This window comes from Cebus imitator, unplaced genomic scaffold (genome assembly GCF_001604975.1).
Source record: "Cebus imitator isolate Cc_AM_T3 unplaced genomic scaffold, Cebus_imitator-1.0 Scaffold81, whole genome shotgun sequence".
NCBI classification, from domain to species: Eukaryota; Metazoa; Chordata; class Mammalia; order Primates; family Cebidae; genus Cebus; species Cebus imitator.
The window spans coordinates 1,583,566-1,608,086 of record NW_016107396.1 but is presented as its reverse complement, the minus strand read 5'-3'; the positions used below and the strand labels follow the sequence as shown (position 1 = coordinate 1,608,086).

At 37.9% G+C, this 24,521-nt stretch overlaps 1 protein-coding gene across 39 annotated transcripts in view; it reads right to left on the bottom strand.

The window, feature by feature from the left end:
• EPB41L2 (erythrocyte membrane protein band 4.1 like 2) overlaps positions 1-24,521 on the bottom strand; it is a 232,406-nt gene that overhangs the window by 110,124 nt on the left and 97,761 nt on the right. For all 39 annotated transcript variants that reach the window (XR_005201093.1, XM_037740204.1, XM_017533260.2 and 36 more), the window contains exons 2-3: positions 14,102-14,586; positions 13,222-13,434 (exon numbers count right to left, since the gene is read on the bottom strand). Coding sequence is in view for 38 of the 39 variants with exons in the window: in XM_037740204.1 (XP_037596132.1) it covers positions 13,222-13,434; positions 14,102-14,572 (684 nt within the window). In the remaining variant the exon portion in view is untranslated. The remainder of the gene's footprint in view (positions 1-13,221; positions 13,435-14,101; positions 14,587-24,521) is intronic.

The following is a 24,521-nucleotide window of genomic DNA, read 5'->3' as shown; positions in this document are numbered from 1 at the left end:
CGGGGCAAAGCAGCCGCGCGGGGCAAAGCAGCGGCGCAGGCCGGCGCTGGCCGGCACAGCCGCGCTGGCCGAAACAGCCGCGCTGGTGACCGTGGAGCACCTCTGCCCGGGAATTTCCTAGTCTGTGGGCAATAAAAACACGGCGTCCACTCACCCTCTGCGCTTTCACTGGGAGCTGCAATCCTGAGCTGTTCCTAAACGGCCATCTTGGATCTACCTTCCGCGAATCGACAACTTCTCATTTTTCTTAAACTTACATACCATCACTAAGAGAGACTAGCAACCCTGTCATTAATTTTTTAAAACTGAAAACCCAGGATTTTTGTCCAACTTTTTCTATTACTCAGCTTAAACAGCAAGACTTGGCTTAAGTCTGTAAAGAATTATAATCTCTTTTAAAAGATGGAGAAGTGGCTATAACTGCTAGATAATAAAGAGGCTGATATCAAACTTCTACCCAGACATGCACACCAAATTTTTTAAGTATTCTCATAAAAGTTGCTAAAGCACCACATCCATTAACATTTATTTCAAAAACCATAAGCAGCAAACTTCTGTAGGCTAGCACATTCTCTGTAAGCTATTTGCCTAGAATGAATTTTGACATTTGATGCATACAGGCTTTCTGTGCTACAGAAGAATAGCTTATCAGAGCAGTCCTATTTGGTTCACTTTAAATTGCTGCTGACAGAGAATCTGGAAGGAGGTATCAATGAATACAACAAAAAAATGGTGATAAAACTCAGAGTAAATTTTCTTTCTGTGTGAATAACTAGACTGATACACAAAATCAGGCTTAATGTCAAAACAGGCTAAAATGGCCTACTCTACAAATGAAGCACACTTATGAGATCTAGTGTGATTAACGGACAGGATGGAGCTTTTGTCTTGAGATGCCTCTCCAGAATATGAGTCAAAACAAAATATAATAAAAGATGAATTAATACTCCTAATCATAATTTCTCTAACATAGTTCAGAGTTGATGTATGACCTCATTGCAGAGCTTAATTAATTATTTAAATAGGAATCTGACAGATCATTTATCAGTGCTTTAATCATTTAGCCACCTTGCATCATAAAATTATTTTTCTGAGTAATTCAGGGATTTTTGTAGACTATATTTTATTATGTTATATAGCATTCAATCCCTTTAAGCTCCATATTATGTTATAGTGCTATAAACACTAACGATAAATTCTGTCCATGGTTCCACTTGGCCACAGAGTATGCACTCTTGCTGAGGAATGAAATAAAAGAATGAACCTAGCCCCAGGTTTTATGTGATACATTAAACAACACTCGCAGGTGGAGACAAGATTCTCAAATCCCTGTCCTCCATATCATGCCTGGAAGCTGGGAAGGGATGAGGAAAGCAAATAATCGATAACATTTCCTGACAGCTGAAAAACAAAAACTATGTCAGTAACATCATCTTTAATTTGTTCAGAACAGAAGACAATAGAAAGAAAATCAAAGACTAGAAATAAAACAGTGATGATGACAGAGTGATTCTAAACACAGTGGGTTTAACAAAAGGCAGTTTATAATTGTTGTTGCATGAGAGAGTAATTAGATTACATCTCTTCATTTGATGAACTCTCACAAAGATTTTAAAAATTTTACTGCCTACACATTTCTTTTTAATTATACTTTAAGTTCTGGGATACAAGTGCAGAATGTGCAGGTTTGTTACATAGGTATACACATGCCATGGTCGTTTGCTGCACCTGTCAACCAGTCATCTACATTAGATATTTCTGCTAATGCTATCTCTCTCTCTCCCACCCCTATTCCCTGACAGACCCAAAGTGTGATGTTCCCCTCCCTGTGTCCATGTGTTCTCATTGTTCAACTTCCACTTATGAGTGCGAACATGCAGTGTTTGGTTTTCTGTTCCTGTGTTAGTTTGCTGAAAATGATGGTCTCCAGCTTCATCCATGTCACTGCAAAGGACACAAACTCATCCTTTTTATGGCTGCATACTATTCCATGGTGTACATGTACCACCTTTTTTTTATCCAGTCTATCACTGATGGGCATTTGGATTGGTTCCAAGTCTTTGCTATTGTGAATAGTGCTGCAATAAACTTATGTGTGCATATGTCGTTATAGCAGAATGATTTATAATCCTTTGGGTATATACCCAGTAATGGGATTGGTGGGCCAAATGGTATTTCTGGTTCTAGATCCTTGAGGAATCGCCACACTGTCTTCCACAATAATTTACACTCCCACCAACAATGTAAAAGCATTCCTATCTCTCCACATCCTCTCCAGCATCTGTTGTTTCCTGACTTTTTTGAGACGGAGTTTTGTTCTTGTTACCCAGGCTGGAGTGCAATGGCACGATCTCGGCTCACCGCAACCTCCGCCTCCTGGGTTCAGGCAATTCTCCTGCCTCAGCCTCCTGAGTAGCTGGGATTACAGGCACGCGCCACCATGCCCAGCTAATTTTTTGTATTTTTAGTAGAGACGGGGTTTCACCATGTTGACCAGGATGGTCTCGATCTCTTGACCTCGTGATCCACCCGCCTCGGCCTCCCAAAGTGCTGGGATTATAGGCATGAGCCACCGTGCCCGGCCAAGTACATATTTTAAAGTGACAAAAATGTGTCCAAACTGACTTTAAAGTACAAATTTTATTCTGAAAATAACTTTTCCACTATTTCTAAGCCTACTCGACTCTGAAGTAATTTTCATTCCAAAACAGAAAAATAATTCAAAGATCTAGTTCCTGTTCTACTACCACCCTCTGATGAGGGTAAAAACTTACTAAGTGGTAAGTCACCAAGAAGTTGGCATGGCTGCCAGTGCGTAGCATGCCTATGCAGTATGATGTGGATAGTTTCTTCAAAAGCATGTCAGGATGGCTGCTCATAGTTAGAAATTACTTTCAAGTTTAATGCTTTTAAAATACCATTGACGCAGGGACAAACAAAGTAATCCCCTGGTTTTGAAACCAAACATGGAGAATTCAGAGAAGAAAAAAGCACATGGGAGAACTCCTTGACTGCTGAGAAATAAAATGGGCTACCATTCTTTAGTTTCTTCCAGGGAAGAGGAGACATTATTAGAAAACAAGGGGCAAAGAACAAGAATTACATTCTCTTCAAGCCCAGCCTATGCCCAGCCGGCGAGCAACCTGGTCTGAAAGCAGCTCCAACAGAGGTGAAAGAACAGAGCTTCTGCAAGCCTGCATTTCCCTCTGGGCTGTGAAGGTGAGCTCCTAAGTGGCCAGGGTCACACGATAGTAACGTCTACATGGCTCTCACGCCTAGAGCCTCACAACCTTTTATAGAAGCGTAACAGTTTTCATTTATGTAAGCCCTTGAAGTATTTCTATAACAAGTCAGTCTGCTGTTTCCAAGCATCTGAAGAGCAGGGCAATGGTGGACAGCAGTAGCAACAGTGAGAGTGGGGTGGATTTTATATATATTTATATACACATACAAATGCCCAAATCTTTGTTTTCTAATTGGCGGGGATGGAGAGAAGAATTAGAAACATCACTATTTAAGCAATCATTTATCTTGAATAGAAAGATAAAAACCTTAAAAATATACAAGAAAGTAGAGGGAAATAAATAAAAAATACTTTCTATGGGAAGTATTTTAGGCAAAGTACTCTGTTAAGGCTCTGTGGGAAGAGAGAAGAAAGTTATTTTTCTAGAGAAATTGATAATAAACCAGGTGAAGAAACAACATCAGCATGAGAAAAATCAAACAATACAAGAGTTTAGCAGTTGTTCAACACAGCAACACAAGAGAGTCTTTCACAGGGCAGCGCAAGATTAATTGCCAAACTAATGGAGCAAACAAGTTCCGAGGAAGAAAAGAACATTCTGAGAGCTGGATTTGAGTTGAAAATTAAAAGACAGGCAGGAATCATGTGATGGGGAAAGGAAAATGTGGAGTTGGAAGGGTGAGAAACTGGAAGGAATGTCGGGCAACTCAGCATGTGTCTGATTAGAGGACCAAGTTGATGCAAGGGAACACTCAGAAAACCAAGTGGTAACACAGGTCAAAACGCAGCCCGAGGTCACACCTGACCAAGGTCCAGCTAAGGAGTGACTTGATTATGAGGCCAGGCTCTGCTGCTGTGAGCCCATTGTGTTCTTCAAGCTGGACCAAAATATTCTATCACTTATATGGCATGGCAGTCTTTTCCCATTCAGTAAATACAAATTAAGTTTTCAACACAATTACCACCCTAACTCCTTTTTTAAGCTAAAAAGATAGACATTCCACCTGGACCCACGTCACTGGAATTTTAAATTGCACATAATACATGCCCATTAAATTATTCCCAAAATGACATATAAAGCTGCCACTATCTTATGGAATCTTACAGAGTACAGGTATGTAGATAGCTGAAAAGAGATGACGACAAACAAGTAAGCAAATAAAACACACTCAAAGTTATGACAGCAAATTGGATTTCTGAGACCAGAACTCAACACAAGAAAGGCAAAAAAGACCTTGACACACTCTGCTTTCTGATTAATACTTTTTATCATCAGAACACTGGTGAAGAGCGCCTACATTCTGTTAGCTTTATTCTTAACTAAGAAAAAATGGCACTAACATTCCTGTGTGGGCAGAAACAATGCCCTCAATTCTCAGACAAAATCAACATGTGGGAACAACTCTCAGATGCCAGAGGAAAATGTGAGCAACTAACTCAGAATGCACATCACTCAGGCTTCCAAAGTCTTGCAGGCACTTTCACACTTATTTGTAAACTTTAAAACACACATACAGACTTAGCGGTTGTAGTAAAATCAGCTCAATTCTAGAAATAGAGGAAGCCAATATTTTCATTCTCTTTGCAATCTGAGAATAGAAGAGAGGAAGTGACTCCCCCAAGATAAAGTAAACATAGATCTCCGGACTTTATATCCTTGGCTTCAACCAAACCTTATTGTTTCTTTTCCCCCCTCTTAGAGGAAAGAGCTCCACTGTTTTAACACATCCAGTTTGTAAATGCCCTTAGCAGCAATACCATAAAGAGTGCTAAAGTCAAGTGCCTGCAGCAAACATGCAGAATCCAAGAGACACCCTAAAATTCTTTACAATTTAACTCTGGAACCATAGGAGTTCGGCACATACCATTTAAATATCTCAAGGAGATAAAAATTAACATTTCAAAAAATCAAATTATAAAGTTTCTTCATTAAAAAATCTTCAAAGTTCTTTCAAAAAAAATTGAAATCTCAGTTTACTACCAATAGATGATAAATTAGTATAGATGGTAAATTGTAATTTTCAGTGACAACAATTAAAAAATATGTACCACAAAGATGTGGAAGAAAGGTACAAAGAGAGCCCAGAACTCAGGTCAAAATTAACACATCGCTTAGCAATAAATCTATCATTACATAAGCCAAAGATAACAGTAAAGTTAGGCCATTTCCATAATTTTTTTAACTTAAATATAATCATCCTCTAAAAACACACTGTTATCCAGTATATATGCTCATTTATTATTTGCAACATTGGGGAATCCAGGAAATTCTGTGTGGCACAAAAAAATTTTACCTACTTAATGTTAGCAAATGTTCTTTTTCCTTAAAAGAACACAGATTTCAAAAATGACTGTTTTTAAAAACAGTGCTGTATTGGCTTCTTGGGCAGTTGTCTTTAATTCCTGAAGTTCAGGAGAGAAAGAACAGGCTGATAGCTTACAAGAAAAAGAATGTGGAAACAGGAAGCCATAAAAAATAGGGGATGAGGGGAGAAAAAAGGGATATGAACAGATATATGGGTGTATATATATATTTTTTACATATAAATATGTAATATGTTAATATATATTATACAGAATATATTAATCATATCTATATAGTGAGTAACATAGAAAGCAGAGATCTTAGGATGCCAAACAAAAATATCCCTACTAATTATGTTTCTGATTTAAAAATAATTATTCCATTAAGATAGCAGTATTGACATTAAATGGTTTAAAGGAGGTGCTTTTGTTGACCAAAGGTACTGACAGGTAACACGAACAGGCAAGCGCGTAACATACTCAATGTTCTAATCGCACCACAGAAAACCATTATCTATGAAGACCACTGATGTGCACCATAAGCAATGCAGTGAATAAAGAAGCACCCCCTTAAATTACTGCAGCCATGTAGCTAGCTACAATGTTTCAAAATCTAAACAGCACTCTTAACTTTGCTAGGTCCTGTTTAACAATGACTTTACAACCTCTGGTACATTACTCACCAGCTCCTTTTTGCTCTATCAGTTTTAATCTTCTCATCCTGGCATTTGGGGCCTTTTAGAACTCACCCTACTCTATAAGATCCCCACAAGCCAAGCTGTCTCATCATGACTTCCTGCACAGCCCATGCTTTAAGTGGCTTCTTTCCATTGTAAGCACCCTAAGTGAAGACAATTAGGGCTTCTTCAGTGGGCGTTTATATCAAGGTTTAATTGAAAATTATATACATGTACATATAGAAAGAAAAAGAAGACAATCACTACAGTTCTCTGAAGAACCATGAAGAAATACAATCTTTGCTGAGAGTAAATAGATGGAAACGTATCTATTCTCTCAAACCGAATACAAGTATTTCTTTCCCATATTCTATTCTCCTTCCTTGAGTGCTGGAAAGGTCATTAACAGCTACAGTTGCCCACAACTACTTCCCCAAATAGTCCTCAGACGGTGATTTCCGGTGTACAGCTACAGAAGCACAGATAAGCAGCATCAGCATATCGTCCAATCTGCCTAAGGTCAAAACTGGAACTGGGAAACATGGGCCTGATCAACCCCATGATGGGTGTGCTCTGGGCTCCACTCCTAAGGAGGAAATAAGAGCAGCTCTGATGAGTAACAGACCCAAACTAATGATACTAAGCAAGCAACAGGAAAACCAAAATAATAGGAAAACTTGTATAAAAGAAAAATTCATTAAAATGGGGAATATAATTCATAACTTCTGCATTGTTATAACAGCTATTAGGATCTTGATGAATTACAAAGCCTATGTTGAGATATAAAGTCACAGGTTAGAATTCAAGTGAACTGCTGGTACATAAAATCTGCTGTGGGATAACATCACTGAAGTCTATTCAAACTCCATTTTGCTATGAACTCAAAAAGAAAAGATTACTCAACACAAATGCTGTTTTTAAGCTTATTTCCCCATTTACACTCCTCCAAAGTTCATTCTTATAATGGCAATATTAAGTAATCAGCTATTAAATGAAAAGACACTGACTATAAACTAATACAGTCATAAAAATAAAGACTCCTATGCGTTTCCAACCAATTTAAATCTTGGTGAATTAGAGGACTAAACTACTGCTTTTCGCTTTGGATACTATCTCAATTCTTCTTCAGGCAACACAGTAAGTTGATTCCCTACAGATAGTAGAATCATAGAAGGACTAGTTACACAGATAAGAAATTGTTCTGATTTGTATCATTCTAAAACGAGATCAGAGATCTATGAAATGCATACTTAACAAGATGGGGAAAGAGGGAAGTAGGCATAGTGGTTAAAATTAGACTTTATTAACTCAAGTGTGTCTGTAATATACTCAATTTCTAAAAGAGCAGCAGTAAAAGGGAAAAAAGAAAATTCAAGTAAACAAAGAAAAATAGACAACCCAAAATTAGATGATAAAATAGAGTCATTTATCTCAGAAATACTGTAAAATAAATAGTCTGAATTCACCAGTTAAAAGACGGAATTCTCAAATGTGATTAAAAAGAAGTCAGCTCAAAGACATAAGGATACAATGTTCAAAAAAAAAAAAAAAAAAAAAAAAAAAAAAAAAAAAAAAAAAAAAAAAAAAAAAAAAAAAAAAAAAAAAAAAGAAGACAAAAGGCAGAAGATAGTCCTGACAAATTCTAATCTAGTATAATAACATAAAATCAAATGAAACAAATTTCAAGGTAATATACGATGGTTTAAAAAAAAAAAAGGCTATCCAAGAATATATAATTCTGCACACATAAGCATCTAATAATCTAGTCTCAAATTTTATAAAGCATAAACTTACTGGAATACCAAGAGAAATCATCAAATCAACAATTACAAGGAAAGGCTTGAACACAGCTCTCTTATACACCTATAAAAAATCCAGTAGTCAAAAATGATACATAATGGGGCCAGACACACTGACGCATGCCTATGAGCCTAGCACCTTGGGAGGCCAAGGAGGGAGAATTGCTTGAGCCCAGTAATTTGAGACCTGCCTGGGCAACAAAGCAAGACCCCATATCTCTACAAAAGAAATTTTAACATGAGCTGAGCATGGAGGTACATATCTGCAGCCCCAGACATTCTGGAAGCTGAGGCAAGAAGAAGGACTGCCACTGCCCTCCAGCCTGGCAACAGAGACCCCGTTGAGAGAGAGAGACAGAGAAGAAGACGGGGGAAGAGAGACAGAAAGAGAAAGAGAGAAAGAAAGAGAGAGAGAAGAAGTTGGGAGGGGAGAGAGAAACAAAGAGAGAAACAGAGAGAGAGATGGGGGGGGAGAGAGAGAGAAAGAGAGAGGGAGAGAGAAGAAAAGACCCAAAGTAATGAAAGACTATATAGTTGACTCTTGAACAACATAGGTTTGAACTGCATGGGTCCACTTAAACCTAGATTTTCTTCCACCTCTCCCAAAACAGCAAGACCCATCTCCCCCAACTCCTCCTCCTCCTCCTTTCCTCCTCCTCCTCCTCCTCAGGCAACATGAAGATGATAAGAATGGAGGCCTTTATAATAATCCACTTCCACTTCATGAATAGTAAATATATTTTCTTTCCTTATAATTTTTTAATAACATCTTTTCTCTACCTTACTTTATTGTAAGAATACAGTATATAATACATATAACACACAAAATCGTGTTGACTGTTTATCTCGGAAAGGCTCCAGCAACAGGAGGTTGATTATTAGTAGTTACACGTGGGGTCAATCAACAGTTATATGCAAAATTTCAACTGTGCAGGAGGCTGGTGCCCCTACTCCTACTTTGTTCAAGGGTCAACTATATTTCAAATTTACATGATAAACAAGAAGTACTTCGAGGGAACATTAGAGCCATGAAAGCAATTTTTTACGTGTTAAACTCAAAAAATTAGAACAGTTATCCCAAAGAAAAAGAGCAAATGAGATGAAATGTTATAAAATAGGAAAGCTACAATAGAAATGATAAAACCAAGTTGTTTCTTTTGAAATACATATATATATGTAAATTGATATTAAGGATAATTTTTAAAAGGCAAACAACACTAGAAATATGAAATAAAAATCAAATGCACAAGGGAAGAATACTATGAAAATCTTCATGCCAATAAATGTTTCAAATTAGATGAAATGGACAGTCTTTACCAAAAATATTAATTGCTGTAATCAGCTTGGGGGAAAAAAAGGTAAGTATAAAAAATTATATCAATAATTTAAAAAGCAACAGAAACTACCTTCTACCTCCACTCCTCTCTCAAAAAGGCTACTAGCCAAGACAGTTTTAAAGGCAAGTTCTACCAGATCACCAAAAAAGAGACCATCACTAATTTATCCCAGATTTTCTAAAAAATGGTTAAGAGGGAAGCAACTTTATGAGGATAGAATGCAACCCAGATAACAAAATCTGATGAAGACAATTTGATAAAAGAAAATTAAAGGTAATATATGCAAAAGTCCTAAATAAAAAATAATACAAAATGAATGCAGACAGAGTCTACCAAGTTTACATTAGAAATTCAGATGGCTTAACAGTAGAAAATATTAATGTAGATTACAATATTAGCGGGTTAGAAAAATACATGATCCTCTTAGTTGATGCAAAAAAAAAAACACATTTGATAAAATTCACCACCTACCCATGAATAAGTCTTACAAACTAGGGGAGAAAGTCCTTAATCTGAGAAATAATATTTAGTTTTTAAAATTTCAGAGTAATGATATAAACCTAAATAAAACATTAAAAGATATTCGGCCTCATTACTTTTTTTTTTTTGAGACAGAGTCTTACTCTGTCGCCCAGGCTAGAGTGCAGTAGTGTGATTTGGGCTCACTGCAACCTCCACCTCCTGAATTCAAGTGATTCTCCTGTCTCAGCCTCCCGAGTAGCTGGGATTACAGGTGCCTGCCACCAAGCCTGGCTACTTTTTGATTTTTTGGTAAAGACGGGGTTTTGCCATGTTGACCAGGCTGATCTTGAACCCTTGATCACAGGTGATCTGCCCACCTCAGCCTTCCAAAGTGCTAAGATTACAGACATGAGCCCCCATGCCCAGCCAACCTCATTACTTTTAGTGACAAGAACTACAGTTACTTTTGCACCAGCCTAATATAAACTGTAGAACTGTTTTTGTGGTTTGAGGTAGCCTTCCCATGAGAGGATCCTACTTGCCCACTATATCGTTATCAGCTTTGACCACATGACTTGACTGGCCAATGAAATGTGAGTTAAAGTAATATACACCACTTCCAAGCAGAAGATTCAAAAACTGTAGTGTGGTTCTGTCGTGTTTTCTTTTCCTTTTATCATGAAAACAGCATGTCCCAGGTAGAGGCTATTCTTTCGGTCTTGATCAGAAATAACGATGATGTGGAAAAGAGCCATAACAAACCCACCAAGCACATGTAACATAGCAAGAAATAAACCGTTTTTATTAAAAGTCATGAAGACTTGGAGGTGTTTGTGCTACTGAAGCACAACCTAGTGAAAGCCGACAGTGATCAAACAAATGCAAGTCAAAATACTGAGAAGCTATTGCACATACATATGATTGGCCCAAATTAGTAAGTCTGATTACAAGAATCGCTGATGACAATGTGGTAAAAGCAAACTTAATGATTGCTCATTGGAATGTAAATTGGCACAATCACATTGGCAATATCTGGGGAAACTGAAGAAGTAAAACTGGATTCCATCAATCTAACAATTCCATTACTAGGTGCCTACCTTGAAGAAACTCTTAACACAAGTAAACAAGAAAACACGTCTTGTAATATTCACTTAAGAACTATTTCTTATAGTATATAAAGAAACTGTGACTCAGGAGGGAAATAAACTGGTTTAGTCAAAGAAATACTATACAACAATTAAAATGAATAGATTAATATATCATAAAAAGATACATGGAGGGAAAGAAGGAAAAGATGGGAATAAGACTTTAGCAATGTCTTTAATGTTTTATTTTGTTAAAGATCTAAAACACATGGCAAAATGGTAACAACTGAAATTTTTGTGGTGGATACACAACTGTCTCCTCTATTATATCTATATTTTTGTAGTTTTTAAATATTTTATTTGACTTTTTTAGAAAGATAGAGAACAAAAATAGATTTAAACCATAAAGTACGTGGTCAGTCTTGTGGCTTAGTGATGTAAAGGACATTAGCAGTGAAAAGGCATTCTAGATGATCTAAGTAATCCTATATTCTATAGACGAAGAAACTGAGGTCCACGGAGGTTGACTAAATGACTCAAGGTCACATAACATTGAGTTGGTTCTCAAAAATCTACATCCCCTAACTTCTAGGATAGGTAGGAAAGACAAAAGACATGCAATCAAATATAATGTAATTGAGTCAAGTTCAGAAAACCACTCTGTCCCTTTCTTTACGGTCTCTCACTCCTATCCCTAAGACCTCTCTCTCTCTGTCCCTGGGATAGAAAGGGAGTCTCAGCAAAGGACAAAAAGAAGTGTTAAAAAGAACAGCAGAATGAAAGAAAGCTTTAAAGATTGCTATGGTCTGAATGCATCCCTCCAAAATTCACCTATTGTGGTGGCATTAAGAGGTGGTATCTTTAGGAAATGACTTAATCACTCTGCCTTCATGAATGGGATTAGTGCCCTTGCAACTGAGGTTGAAGGGAGCTGCCTTGTCCTTACATCAGGTAAGGACACAACACTTGCCCCTTCCACCATGAGAAGATACAGAAATGAGGTGGCATCTTGGAGGCAGAGTGCAAGCCCCTCACCAGACACCAAATATTCTGGTGCCTTGATCTAGGACTTCCCAGCCTCCAGAGCTGTGGGCAACAAATTTATGTTGCTTTTAAATTGCCCAGCTGAAGGTATTTTGCTAGAACAGAAAAAACTAAGACAAGAATTTTTAATCCTTTTTTGCTACTCCTTTTCTTTAAACAATTGAAACATCAGGAAAATTATAAAGAAAATGAGTAAAATAAAATTCTAAGTAACTAATACAAAAAGCAAGAATCGAGAATTATTCATCTTAGTACCCTCAGCACTGTGCAATATAATATACATTCAAATATAGAATATACTACTGTTCAACTAGATAGACATTAAATGTCTTTACAAAGCTGAATTCTTTCATTGTTATTGCAAAGTAACTTCTCTTTTTATTAAGAATGCAAGGAATCAGGGGGAAATGTGTCCAATATTTAATAGATGAGAACACCAATGAAACAGGCAAGATAGGTCCCACATGTACCAGATCTAACTGCATAGTTAGTTCTGTGGTCAGATTCATGAGCTCTAGAACCAAACTGTAGCGGTTGGAATCCTTGTTCAGCCACTAACCAGCCATGAAACTTTGGGCAAGGAATTTAACTTCTCTAAGCCTTAAGTTCCCCATTGTAATATGTAGCACTGAGAAGAGCAATGATAATATATACCTTTTATTGATTCTTCTAAGTACTAAATAAGATAATCCATTCAAAGCACTTCACACAGTTCTTCAATAAACATTAGCTGTTAGTATATGTTACGTAAATAATTTGTGGAAAGCAAGAAACTCTTCTGATTGACATAAAATTATAAGTTACTAGATGCATTAAAAGATTAAACTGACTTCTGTCAGTATCAGTGCTAATGAATTGTATGTTTTTTAAATTAAATGAAACTAAATAAATTAGATTTTAAGCCATTACCTGTGTCAGGATAAAACGCTTGGGGTTAAGTTTACTGTTGAAACTTCTTTATTCTGAAATGTCAGCCTAGTGCCATCATTTTTCCTCAAGAAAAACATCTCCTAGCCAGAAGCAATATTCCAAATATTTAACACCCATTCAGAATACACACCAACCAGTACACAGGACTAGTGCAGTCTGGCAGAACAGCATCCTGCCTCCTCAGGTCATGAAATATTGTTTGTGACATTTTATGTGCTTTTTTCAGTGCAAAACTGTAATGAACTGGCTTACAGAAACTTAGTAAAACACAGAAATCTATTCATCATGCCATGCCACAATCCCACATCAAGACAGCTCTCACTCAGCTCCCTATCTCACCTCCAGGTCACAGCTGTATTCGGTGCCATCTAAGAGGGTCACTTTACACTGGACAGTTTTGGTCTTCTTGGCGACTTTTTGAAATGCCTTCTCTGCTTTTAGCTCATTGGTCTGCACTTCCTTGGTCTCCCTTTTTGCTGCTTCTCCTTCTAATTTGTCTTCCTGTGTTTCCTTTACCTTCTCTTCTCTCCCCTTACTTACTTGTTCAGTAGGCTGTTGAGAAAAGAAATTAAATCCATACTATAGTCAATCAACTTGTAGATGACAACACAGTAAAAGGAAATGCTTTCCTAAGAATTGGGATCATTACTTTAAACACTATAAACTGAGTAAAGACTTGAAAATTCCAATACAAAGGGTATTTCTCCTCATCCTTTTTTCATGACCAAAATTCTCATTGTGTCAAATTGGTTATTTGGCATTAAATGAATAAAAGAAACTACATCCCAGCAACTACAATTTAAGTATCATCTCAAATAATAACATTTCCAATTAAAATCTTATACCATGGCAAAACTTAGGCTTTGTTAGGCAACCAAAATGCACACATACAGATCTACTACTTACTGTCCACTGAAAACTTAAAGAGGCATAAAAGAGCATTCCATTTAAAAAAGAGATGGCAGGGCTCAGAGTATCTGCCTCATCTTAACAGGTACAGACATGAAGTTTTTAGTAATTTGCATATATAGTGGACTTTTTTCCAAGGAATAACAGGGGAAGGCTACGGCAGACCAATCTAAGACCCATTCCAGATACATTAAGCCAAAGCAGTATCTCAATATAAGAAATCTGGAAATGATCCAAAACAAACAAATCCTTTCTGTTAGGTGGTTACGCTACCAGGTTTTCATTGCCAGGCAATTATTCCCAAACATACCTGCATCTCTGCTTTGGTCACTGAAGGTTTTTCTTCCTTGACTTCAACCTTAATCTCTTGTTGTTTCTTCTGATCCATTTCCTCAGCATCACCCTTGGCCTGTCTCTGTTCTTCCAGAAGGGGTTCCTCTTTATCTAAGACCTGTTCTTCAATAACAGCTTGGGTAGGCTCTTTTTTATCGCCTCCATCTTTGGCCACTACTAAGGTATATGACTTTTGCTTCTTAAGCCATGGCGGTATGAACCGAGAAATACCCCTGCTCTCAGAGGCTTCCTTCTCTCTCTTCTGGCGGCGTAGACTACTTTGGCTTTCGGCTGCAGTGGATGGCTGGGAACCTTTTTCCTCCTCTGGATCGGATGACTGATTCTGCTGATTTTCTGCTGCTGCTTTAGGTTTCTCCTTGGTTGCATCTGCCCCTAACTGGCCAGAGTCCTTCTTCACTTCAGACGCAGAGCCTACTTCAGTAGTCATGGTCACAACTTACACTGTAATCAAAACAAAAATCACAAAATGTTATTTTACAAGTTCTCTAAGATTCAGTTTGGTTGCCAGGGGCATGGAAGGAAAGATGAGAAGGGGAGTAACAGGTGACAGGGAGAACACACGTCAAGAAAGAAGATTCAAAAGCACAGACAAAATGGAGACCGTTGCTCTGACTTTTAGAATTCTCTATCAGAATCACAGACCCAAAACTAGCATCACAATAGAATTGTGTGTTCTAAGTTCTATATAACTAGAACTAAAAATCATCAAGAACTCAAGAAACAGGGATTACTTTTATTTGGTTTCAACTTGTTATGAACAATAATTGATTTTTTAAATCCATTTTTTAAGAAAAATCACTTTTATCTGTAGTTGGTATTCTTTATTCTTTATTATGAAAATGTTATCAACAGCATTAGAAATCAATTAGATATATTTCACTACAATTTCATACATTAAACCCAAAATCTATCAAAACGCTAGGTATTAGAAAAATCAATTTTAAATGTAGGGTGTGTAACAGCAAGAATGTAAAATCTGGATCAAAAATGTATTATTCTGCATTTCAATATTAAATCCCATAATTCAACATCACTGTTGCAATGCAAAAGTTAATCTTCTGGGAAAGGTACTCAAATTCTTATCAAAACTCTGAACCCCCATCCCACTCAACCTTAATCACACTTGTCTTTGTATATATAGGAAAAATATCTAAGGTCCATAATCCAAACCAAATGAAGACATTGTAAGGTGAAAAAATGTATCCAATGATTGCACTTATCATAACTAATTACAACAAAATTTAAATTAATTCTGAAAATAACTAAATTTTAAATAAACAAAGAGGGACTTTTAAAGTGTTGCAGCACACTGATATAAAGAACAACAGCAGGCAGGGCGCAGTGGCTCATGCCTGTAATCCCAGCACTTTGGGAGGCCAAGGCAGGTGGATCACAAGATCAAGAGATTGAGGCCATCATGGCCAAAATGGTGAAGCCCTGTCTCTACTAAAAATACAAAAAAAAAAAAAAATAGCAGGGCATGGTGGTACATGCCTTTAAGCCCAGCTTAAAGGCAGGAGAATCCCCTGAACCAGGGAGTCGGAGGTTGCAGTGAGCAGAGATCATGTCACTGCACTTCAACCTGGCAACAGAGCAATGTGTCTCAAAGAAAAAGCAAAGAACAACATCAGGGCCTGCAGAGACAGGTGATCACATTCACTCTCCCCTCCCTTGCCAATGATAAGCACTCAAAGTCCTGGCACCCTGGACAATGGGTAGTGTCCCAGGTAACTTCAAAAGTAGTAAAAACTTAGAGATGGAGATGGCATATTCCTATAGTCCCAGCTACTTGGGAGACTGAGGTGAGAGACCTGCTGGAGCCCAGGAGCCTGAGGCCAGCATGAGAAACAGAGTGAGACCTCGTCTCTCAAAAAAATTTTTTGTTAACTTTTTAAGTAGTACAAACTTGAATAAGCCAAAAAAAAGTACACCTGTTTTAAAGCTTTATTAAGACATAATTCATGTACCATAAACTTCACCCTCTTAAAGCATACAGTTAGTGATTTTGAGAATACTCACAAGGTTGTGCGACCATCACTACTAATTCTGGAGCACTTTCAACCCTCCAAAAAGAAATCCTGTGCCCATCAGTAGTCACTCTTCATGCCCCCTCGTTCCCTGGCAACCTTACAAATATCCAAAACCACTGGCTTATATACTTTAAAGGGGTAAATTTTGTGATATGTAAATTTTCTCAATAAAAAATAACTTTAAAATGTTATTCACATGTAATATGCAACCACAAAAACAATCAAGTCAATTAGCCTATATTTAATGGCTTCTATGACGTGGTAAGTCATGGGCACATGAATAAAGACAACCTTGAGAAGCTAACGGAGTGAGGGCTACAAATAAGCATACACTAAGTCAATACCATGTTGCATAAAAAGCACAGGACTAGGCTGGGTGCAGTGACTCACACCTGTAATCCCAGCACTTAGAGAGGCCGAGGAGGGAGGATCACAAGGTCAGGAGTTCAAGAGCAGACGGCCAACATGGTAAAACCCTATCTCTACTAAAAATACAAAAATTAGCCAAGCGTGGTGGTGCGTTCCTCTAATCCCAGCTGCTCAGGAGAATCGCTTGAACCTGGGAGGCAGAGGTTGCAGTAAGCCAAGGTCGTGCCACTGCACTCCAGCCTGGGCAACAGAGTGAGACCCTGTCTTAAAAAAAAAAAAAAAAAAAAGGCAAAGGATTTATATTTAACCCAGGTTAGGAGAAGAGGGTCACCATGAAGGCATTTCTGCAGAAGTTGACATTTGAGTTTATTTTTTTAAATGAGTACTCATTATTCAGACAAAATAGCCAGAATGGAAGGTATGTGTCAGGCATAGGGAGTTGTGTGGAAACATGAGAACATTCCTCATAAAAAAAGGAAACCACAGGCACAGAACAATAATCCACTGTACAAATGAAGTGGGGGTTTATCAGTGAAGAAAGGACAGGCAGAAGCTGAACCGTTAATAATAAAGTAGGAAAGTAAGGCAGAAGCCAGAGCATAAAAGATTTTGTGTGTCATTTTAAAGGCAACGTGGGGATTATTTGAAAAGCAATGAGAAGTCACATAAGTGCTTGAAGTAGAGGAGAAAAGTAATAAGAATCCCATTTCACTTAGCCCAACCTGGCTGTAAAGTGTAGGATGAAAGAAAAAACTGAAGCAGAAAGAGATCCAGGAGATTGGGTTGATCCACTCTTGGATTGATCCAGACCTGAGAAGACGATGGTCTATGCTATGGCAGAAACAGTAGGGTAATGGACAAGAAATGAATCTAATAGTAAAGAGGTAGAGTGGATATGACTGATGTTCAGGCTGAATACAGATGGTCAAAGAGAGAAAAGAGTCAAGGAAAAGGCCCAGGTCATGGAAGACTAGGGTGATGGTGGAATCATTCATGGAAATGGGGAACACCTGTAAAAGTGGGTCTGGCTGACACATATAATTCAATTTTGAGTTCTTTGTGATTGAGAAGTTATGGAGATGTCTAGATGATGCCGAGACACGCAGGTTTTGACTGGAGACTAGATACACACTAGAGACAGGGTTTGGAAGTTGTCATCACATGGGTGATAGGAGGGGATACACCACCTAGAGAAAAAGGGTAGCTTAAGCTTAGAGGATCCTTAAAAGAGCTCTTATCACCACCAACATGTAAGGCTGGGCAGAAGAAAAGGTATGAGAGCCAGGAAAATATATAGTGAGGCAGGGAGATCAGGGAAAAGTAATATCCTTGACAGCAATGCTAGGTAAGAGGGAATAGCTAACTATCATAACTACATATCCTATGCTGTTTCTCATTCTCAGGCATTTGAAATTCAAAAGTATGTCTTCCAACAACACCCAAGGACAGGTTAAACTGACTCCATATTGCACAGAAAACCATTTTTCCTTCTTTAATGTACCATTTCCCATATACCATTTAAGTGGACAATATTATTTACTTTAATCATGAAATAGCCAAAGTGTATTTCTAGTATATATGCTCTAATTACTTTCTGAGAGCTGAATAAATGTCCTGGCAAAATTAAAACCAAAATGACCCACACTTGTCTAAGCTAACCAAGATAAACTGGCAGCTCTCTAATTACTTTGGCTGTGAGAAATAGTCTGGGAACCAATCAACTAAAGCTGATTTTTTGCCAAAATATTTTAGAAGCAGTGAAATATAAAACTTGAGTTTCCGGCCGGGCGCGGTGGCTCAAGCCTGTAATCCCAGCACTTTGGGAGGCTGAGGCGGGTGGATCACGACGTCAAGAGATCGAGACCATCCTGGTCAACATGGTGAAACCCCATCTCTACTAAAAATACAAAAAATTAGCTGAGCATGGTGATGCGTGCCTGTAATCCCAGCTACTCAGGAGGCTGAGGCAGGAGAATTGCCTGAACCCAGGAGGCGGAGGTTGCGGTGAGTGGAGATCGCGCCATTGCACTCCAGCCTGGGTAACATGAGTGAAACTCCGTCTCAAAAAAACAAAACAAAACAAAAAAAAAAACTTGAGTTTCCACAATTATGTTAAAAGCATTAATAGTTATTTATATTTTAATCCTAAAAGTTAACTACTCACTGTTTACTGTCTGACATAGTGCCCATATCTGTTTCTCAAAATATTCTACAAGGTATATATTATCCCTATTTTACAAACAATAAACAGAAGTCATTTATCCAAGGCCACTAAATGGAGAACCACACAGCTGTGTATACCTTCCCTCACATACACTTCATAATGCAATCACAGCTTTATTATGCATGAATGACCTACTCAACCACAGAGCCCTTGGCCTAGTCCTCAAAGAAGGTTCCTGCCAACTGGTGAAAATGACTATAAAACAACATGAATGTATTCTCAGATGTATTCAGAATACTCTCTCTTAAAAGTAAGAAATTTATAGGTAAATTTAAATCACAAAGAAAATCCCATTTAAACATTACTGCTTGACCACGTAATCACAACTGAGCTAGTGGACAGAAACTGAAGACAAAGTACAAATACAGACATGAAAGAACATCGACAAACTGTATGATTAAGCCTCACAAACCACCCTCAATCACTACTGTATTCACAACACCTAGAAGGGTTAAGAACCTCAAAAGTGACAATTAGCGTCACACATTCAAATGGAAGTTAGAAGACAGAAAACAACGAAAAAGACTAATTGGATCATTACTCAATATATTCTTGAAACAGTTTCAAGAGCTCAACAGAGCTCAAAACAAAACACTACCTAGTTTGTTGATAAACGGTTTCTTGAACAAATTACCACCGTCAAGAAAACATGATTACAGTACATCCACTCACCCTAATTATCATGCTTATAACTGAATTTCTTTCAGATGTGGATAAGCCTTTAAGCTCTATCACCTAGGAAAATGAGAACTCTTGCAGTGGAATGCTGACATTCCCACTAAAATGAAGGCTCCATAAGGGCTGGAATCTTTCTTTGATATATTGCTATGTTCCCAGCATCTAGACTGGCACACCTAATAAGTACTTACTAAACGAATATTGTTCAATCATCTAGTCTAATATCCTCACTTTATTTTATCAACAATGAAACTGAGGCTCAGAAAGATTTGCCTGAGATGGTAAAGTCAGATGGGCAAGCCAACTGGAACTAAGGTTTCCCAAATTCTGGCAATGCTCATTGTCTAATATTTAATTACAATTACCCAAAATCCATCATTAGTTTAGTTATATAACATATTAAGTAATGATCTTTCTACTTATCATCAACCAAAAAGAACACTGCTGTGAACAGCCAGCCCATTAGACAAGCATGTGGTTTTGACACAATTACCATGTTGGCATGCTCCATCTGGGTTGATAAAAGTGTTCGTTATTGTGACAGCTTCATGAGAAAAAGCATGCATCATTTAACATGCAACCAAGCAGAAAACTATCGTCAATAGACGATCAGTACTGGTTAGGTAAGGAGCTGTGTTACATAAACCCATTCTTTTTTTCCCCCGTGTTTAAAAAAGGAGGTAAATCCTACTGTGCTGTCTCTATCACTAGCCTGAACTGCCAACTATGTAACATCATGCTACTAAAACATTGGCCCTTAATCAGAATACTACAGCAAGCAAAGCAAAGCAGATACACAACCTTACAAACACACAAACAACTTCAAGTAGGTGTTCATGCTAATTCTTGGGTTCAGATGTTTCCTTGAGGAAACTAGGACCTTACTGTTAATGAAATCCCTGAGCAGAATACAGGGTAGCTGCTGCTGCCAGCTGAGTAGCTCCCATTCTCTGCTGAGATCACAAGCACTATTAGAGTCTTTGATTTCTACCAAGAGAGCTCAACCCGCTTTTTAAGGATTCAAGATTCCCAAAATAGGAAGGTATGCATTTCTAAGCTTCAAAAATGTAGCAAGAGGATAGAAGGAGGCTTTCATGTGAGCTTTGAGAAAACAACAAAACTTTGCCACAAATAACCATTGAACTTAAAACATATTGGCAATGTGTAGACAGTTCGAATCCAGCCATTTTCTACCTGTGACAAAACTAGTTTTCATCTGCTTGTGGGTAGAGGATACGTAGAACATCTTGCTGATACCCACAATCACGTGCTTGTATGTTCATCTCCCCGAAGTGCCTATAGCTATTAAAAGAGGTCTTTTAATACCGCAGCATTTGATGCCATTAAAGCAACAAATGTGAAAAAACAAAGCAAAACAAAAAACAAATATAGAAATGACAAAAAGCCACCTAGGCCTAATTCACGCAGGAAGTGCGGGGAGAAGCAGAGCAGGCCGATTTCCCCGGGCTGCATCAAGGCGGCAGTGGCCACCTAACTCTACTTGGGAAATAATGGAGTGGTGCTTCTCAAATATATTCATCATTTAAAAAGAGAAGAGGAAGAGGCAGGAGTAGGGGTGGAGGGGAAGGAGGAAGACAGAGAGGAGGGGGAGGGAGAAGGGGAAAAAGGAAGAAGAAATATCTGGAGAGGAAGAAGGAATAACAAAAACAGGCAGATTTAGAGCAGAGTGCAAGTCCTTACCCTCACAGGTTTACATTTCTTAAGTGTCAGAAGGTCTAGAAAATACTATACTTCATATTCAAATAAGTATAAATACATTCCAAAGGGGCTATTTGTTACTTCATATTATCTATACAGGGAGGACGAACAAATAATCCAATGCTGCTCACCTCAGTTACCTTTATAACCCACTATATCACTTGTTTATTCATTTTTAAAGGGATAAGGGACCTATTAGACATAACTATTTCTTTAAAGATGTAAACTAGTATCTGGCTTAAATTAAACCCACACATACAAAACAGATGAACTACAACCTTTCCTAGTTCAAGTCTAGGTGGAATTAGGTGACACACAGAGCATATATTTCTTCTACTCTTTCTCCTTTTTAATAGAACCTAGTTTGTTCCACTTTCCCACCTTCCCCATGTGTGTCAACAGAGGCTAACTCCAGATGGGCCACATGGGTAGCCTCTATCGGTCTGGGGCACTATGGTAGGTCTCCCACCCCTTGCCAAGAAAATATGCACAAAGCCCACCCTCAGCTTCTGGAAAAGGATCTCTCCCTCTAAAAAGAGCCACAAGAAGAGGAGGCACCTTCTGCTGTCTCTGAACATTGTATATATAACTCTGTTAAATGCTGTTGTCTTTGAATACATAGAAAAGAAAAATCCTGATGTCACACTGACACACAACAGAGGACACTGGCAAGAGAAGGGGACCAGCTCCCTGATCGTGCTACACATGGCCCGGTCCTGTGCTGGAGCTTCCTGTTATGTGAAATAACATACTCCTCTCTGGTTCAAACAATGAGCCAGAGATTTAGAAAACAAGCATTAAGGAACTGGGAGCACATACAGACCTCAGGTCATTATTCCTCCCACTGCAATTTACGATCCTTGTACTTAAGAGCCACGGTCATCAAAGTATTCCATTTTTTTCCAAATGATATTCAATGTTTAAAAACCTAATACTTGAGTTAATATTAGTGAGATAAACCATTAATTCTTTATTCTAACAACTCTAAATAAGAACGAAACCAAAAAAAATCTTAGTTTATCAACGCATGAGTCCCTTTCTTTACATGTTGGAGAGAGGGGTATATGAAAACTAAGGCATAATTTTCAATAACATCCAGTTGCAATAACAATCAAGATAACAATCTTCTTTGTTGAAAGCAAGTCCCTACTGCTGCCATTAAGGATGGAGTTAAGAAAAAAATCTGTGCCAGGCAAAGCATTCTCCACCAGCAACTAAGGTAATCTTGGAACAGATATCATTTCCTTAAGTTAAAGCTAAACAACCAGAGGCCATGCATAAATCATGAAGGACTTCCAGTATTGGATATATTTATTCACATGATGATAATATGTATAAACCTTGTACTACTGGCAATCCAACAACACACACTAGCAGAGATGACAGAAACATCTAGAAGCCTGCTGAGTCCTCATCAATCAATTGCTCACACTGAGTTGTATGGTCAGAAATCTTGGTGAACTGCATCTGCTCCAATTCATTCTCTCAGGTGGAGACCCAATTCTGTGTGATAATCAAAGCTGAAGCTATATTATTTCTTTTCTTTTATTGAGACAGAGTTTTCCTCTGTCACCCAGGGCTAGAGTACAATGGCACAATCTCAGCTCACTGCAATCTCCACCTGCTGGGTTCAAGCGATTCTCCTGCCTCAGCCTCCCAAGTAGCTGGGATTATAGGCACCCGCCACCATGCCTGGCTAAGTTTTGTTTTTAGTAGAGACAGGGTTTCTCCATGTTGGCCAGGCTGCCCTCAAATTCTTGACCTCAGGTGATCCACCCGCCTCCCAAAGTGCTGGGATTATGGGCATGAGCCACCACACCTGGCCTGAAGCTATATTCTTTCTGTGAGAAGCTAATGTATGTCTCAATAAAACAGTCTAGTGGTTTGGGGATCAAGTCTGGGAAATAAAACAGGATTCAAATTTCAGCTCTGCTTATTAGCCATGTAACCGCAGACAAGTTATTTTAGCCTTGCTGAGTTTCAGTTTCCTCATAAGCAAAAAAAGGATGTAACATGTTCTCACTGGTTGGTTCTAAGCATTAAATTAGATGCTATAATACATAAAGTGCCTGGCACATAATAAATGATAGACCACTGTCATCACATAGAGATTCTGCAAAAAAAATAACTATTCATTCACTAAAAAATAAAATAAAATAGTAATGGTATAATAATAGCAATCACAACAGAAATAATCACAATCATGATAATATCAGCTATTTGTTAAGCACTGCTCTAGAAACACTGCATGCAGCAAACTGAAATTATTATCACGTTACAGATGAAGAAGGTAAAAAGAGGACAGGCTGATCAAAGCCATATAACCAATAAACAGAAGTGCCAGAATTCAAACCCAGGCTGTCCATCTCTAAAGACCTGGTACAACACTGCCTTCAACCCCAAAACAACTTCACTACTGTATAACTTGCACCTAGCATGATACCTGACAGTTAATGATTTGTTAAAAAAAGTGAAATCAATAATTACTACTACCATTTGGGGCTTTATAATCATTAGCAGCCTGTTCTAACAGAGCACCCCCCATGAATTTCAGTGACCATCACGATGTGAGTGGGGTCAGTATCTTATTTCCCTTCTTTCAAAACAAATGTTTATGGAGTACACTCAAAGCAGATGCACCAGGCACAAGCAATATAGATAAAAGAACTACTGTCAGGATAGTAGGAGACATAGGTAATAAGATTAGCATTCATAGTCAAACAACTTGTAACCAATTAATAAATCTTGGTAACTTATATTCAGAAATTACTACTAGTTTGAAAAGCAGCTACGGTTTTTTTGTTATCTCTTCAGGAAATCACACAATGAATGGTCCTTCATAAGAAATGCTGGTTAAACACTCAAAACATACAAACAGGCATTACATGCTTTTTAGAGAGGACTAATTCTCTTTCACAATTGTATTTGGTCTCTATCTGAATTCAAGTAACTTGATTAAAAAGCTTAATAAAACAAGCCCAGGTATAAGTTGCCTCAAAATCAAAAAAATAAAAAACAAATTTTATTTTTAAATTGGCTAGGATGACTTAAATCATTGGTCCAATGGTGGGGAAAATGGCTAACAGATAAGGAGAGTTACCCAAAAAAAAGGAAAATAAAGAAACACAAGTGGCACATAAACATATGAAGAGTTGCTTTCACACTCTTAGTAAAAGAAATAAAACTAAAAATTCAGAATGGAGACATCCAAAAGTTTAATCATGCAATCACTGAGCAAGACTATTGGAATGAAGACATTCTCAAACAATTGCTTGCAGAAGAATAAATTGGTATGGGGCCAATGGAAGTCAATTTGCCAACAGCTTTCAAAATTCCAAATGTGTACACACTTTCAA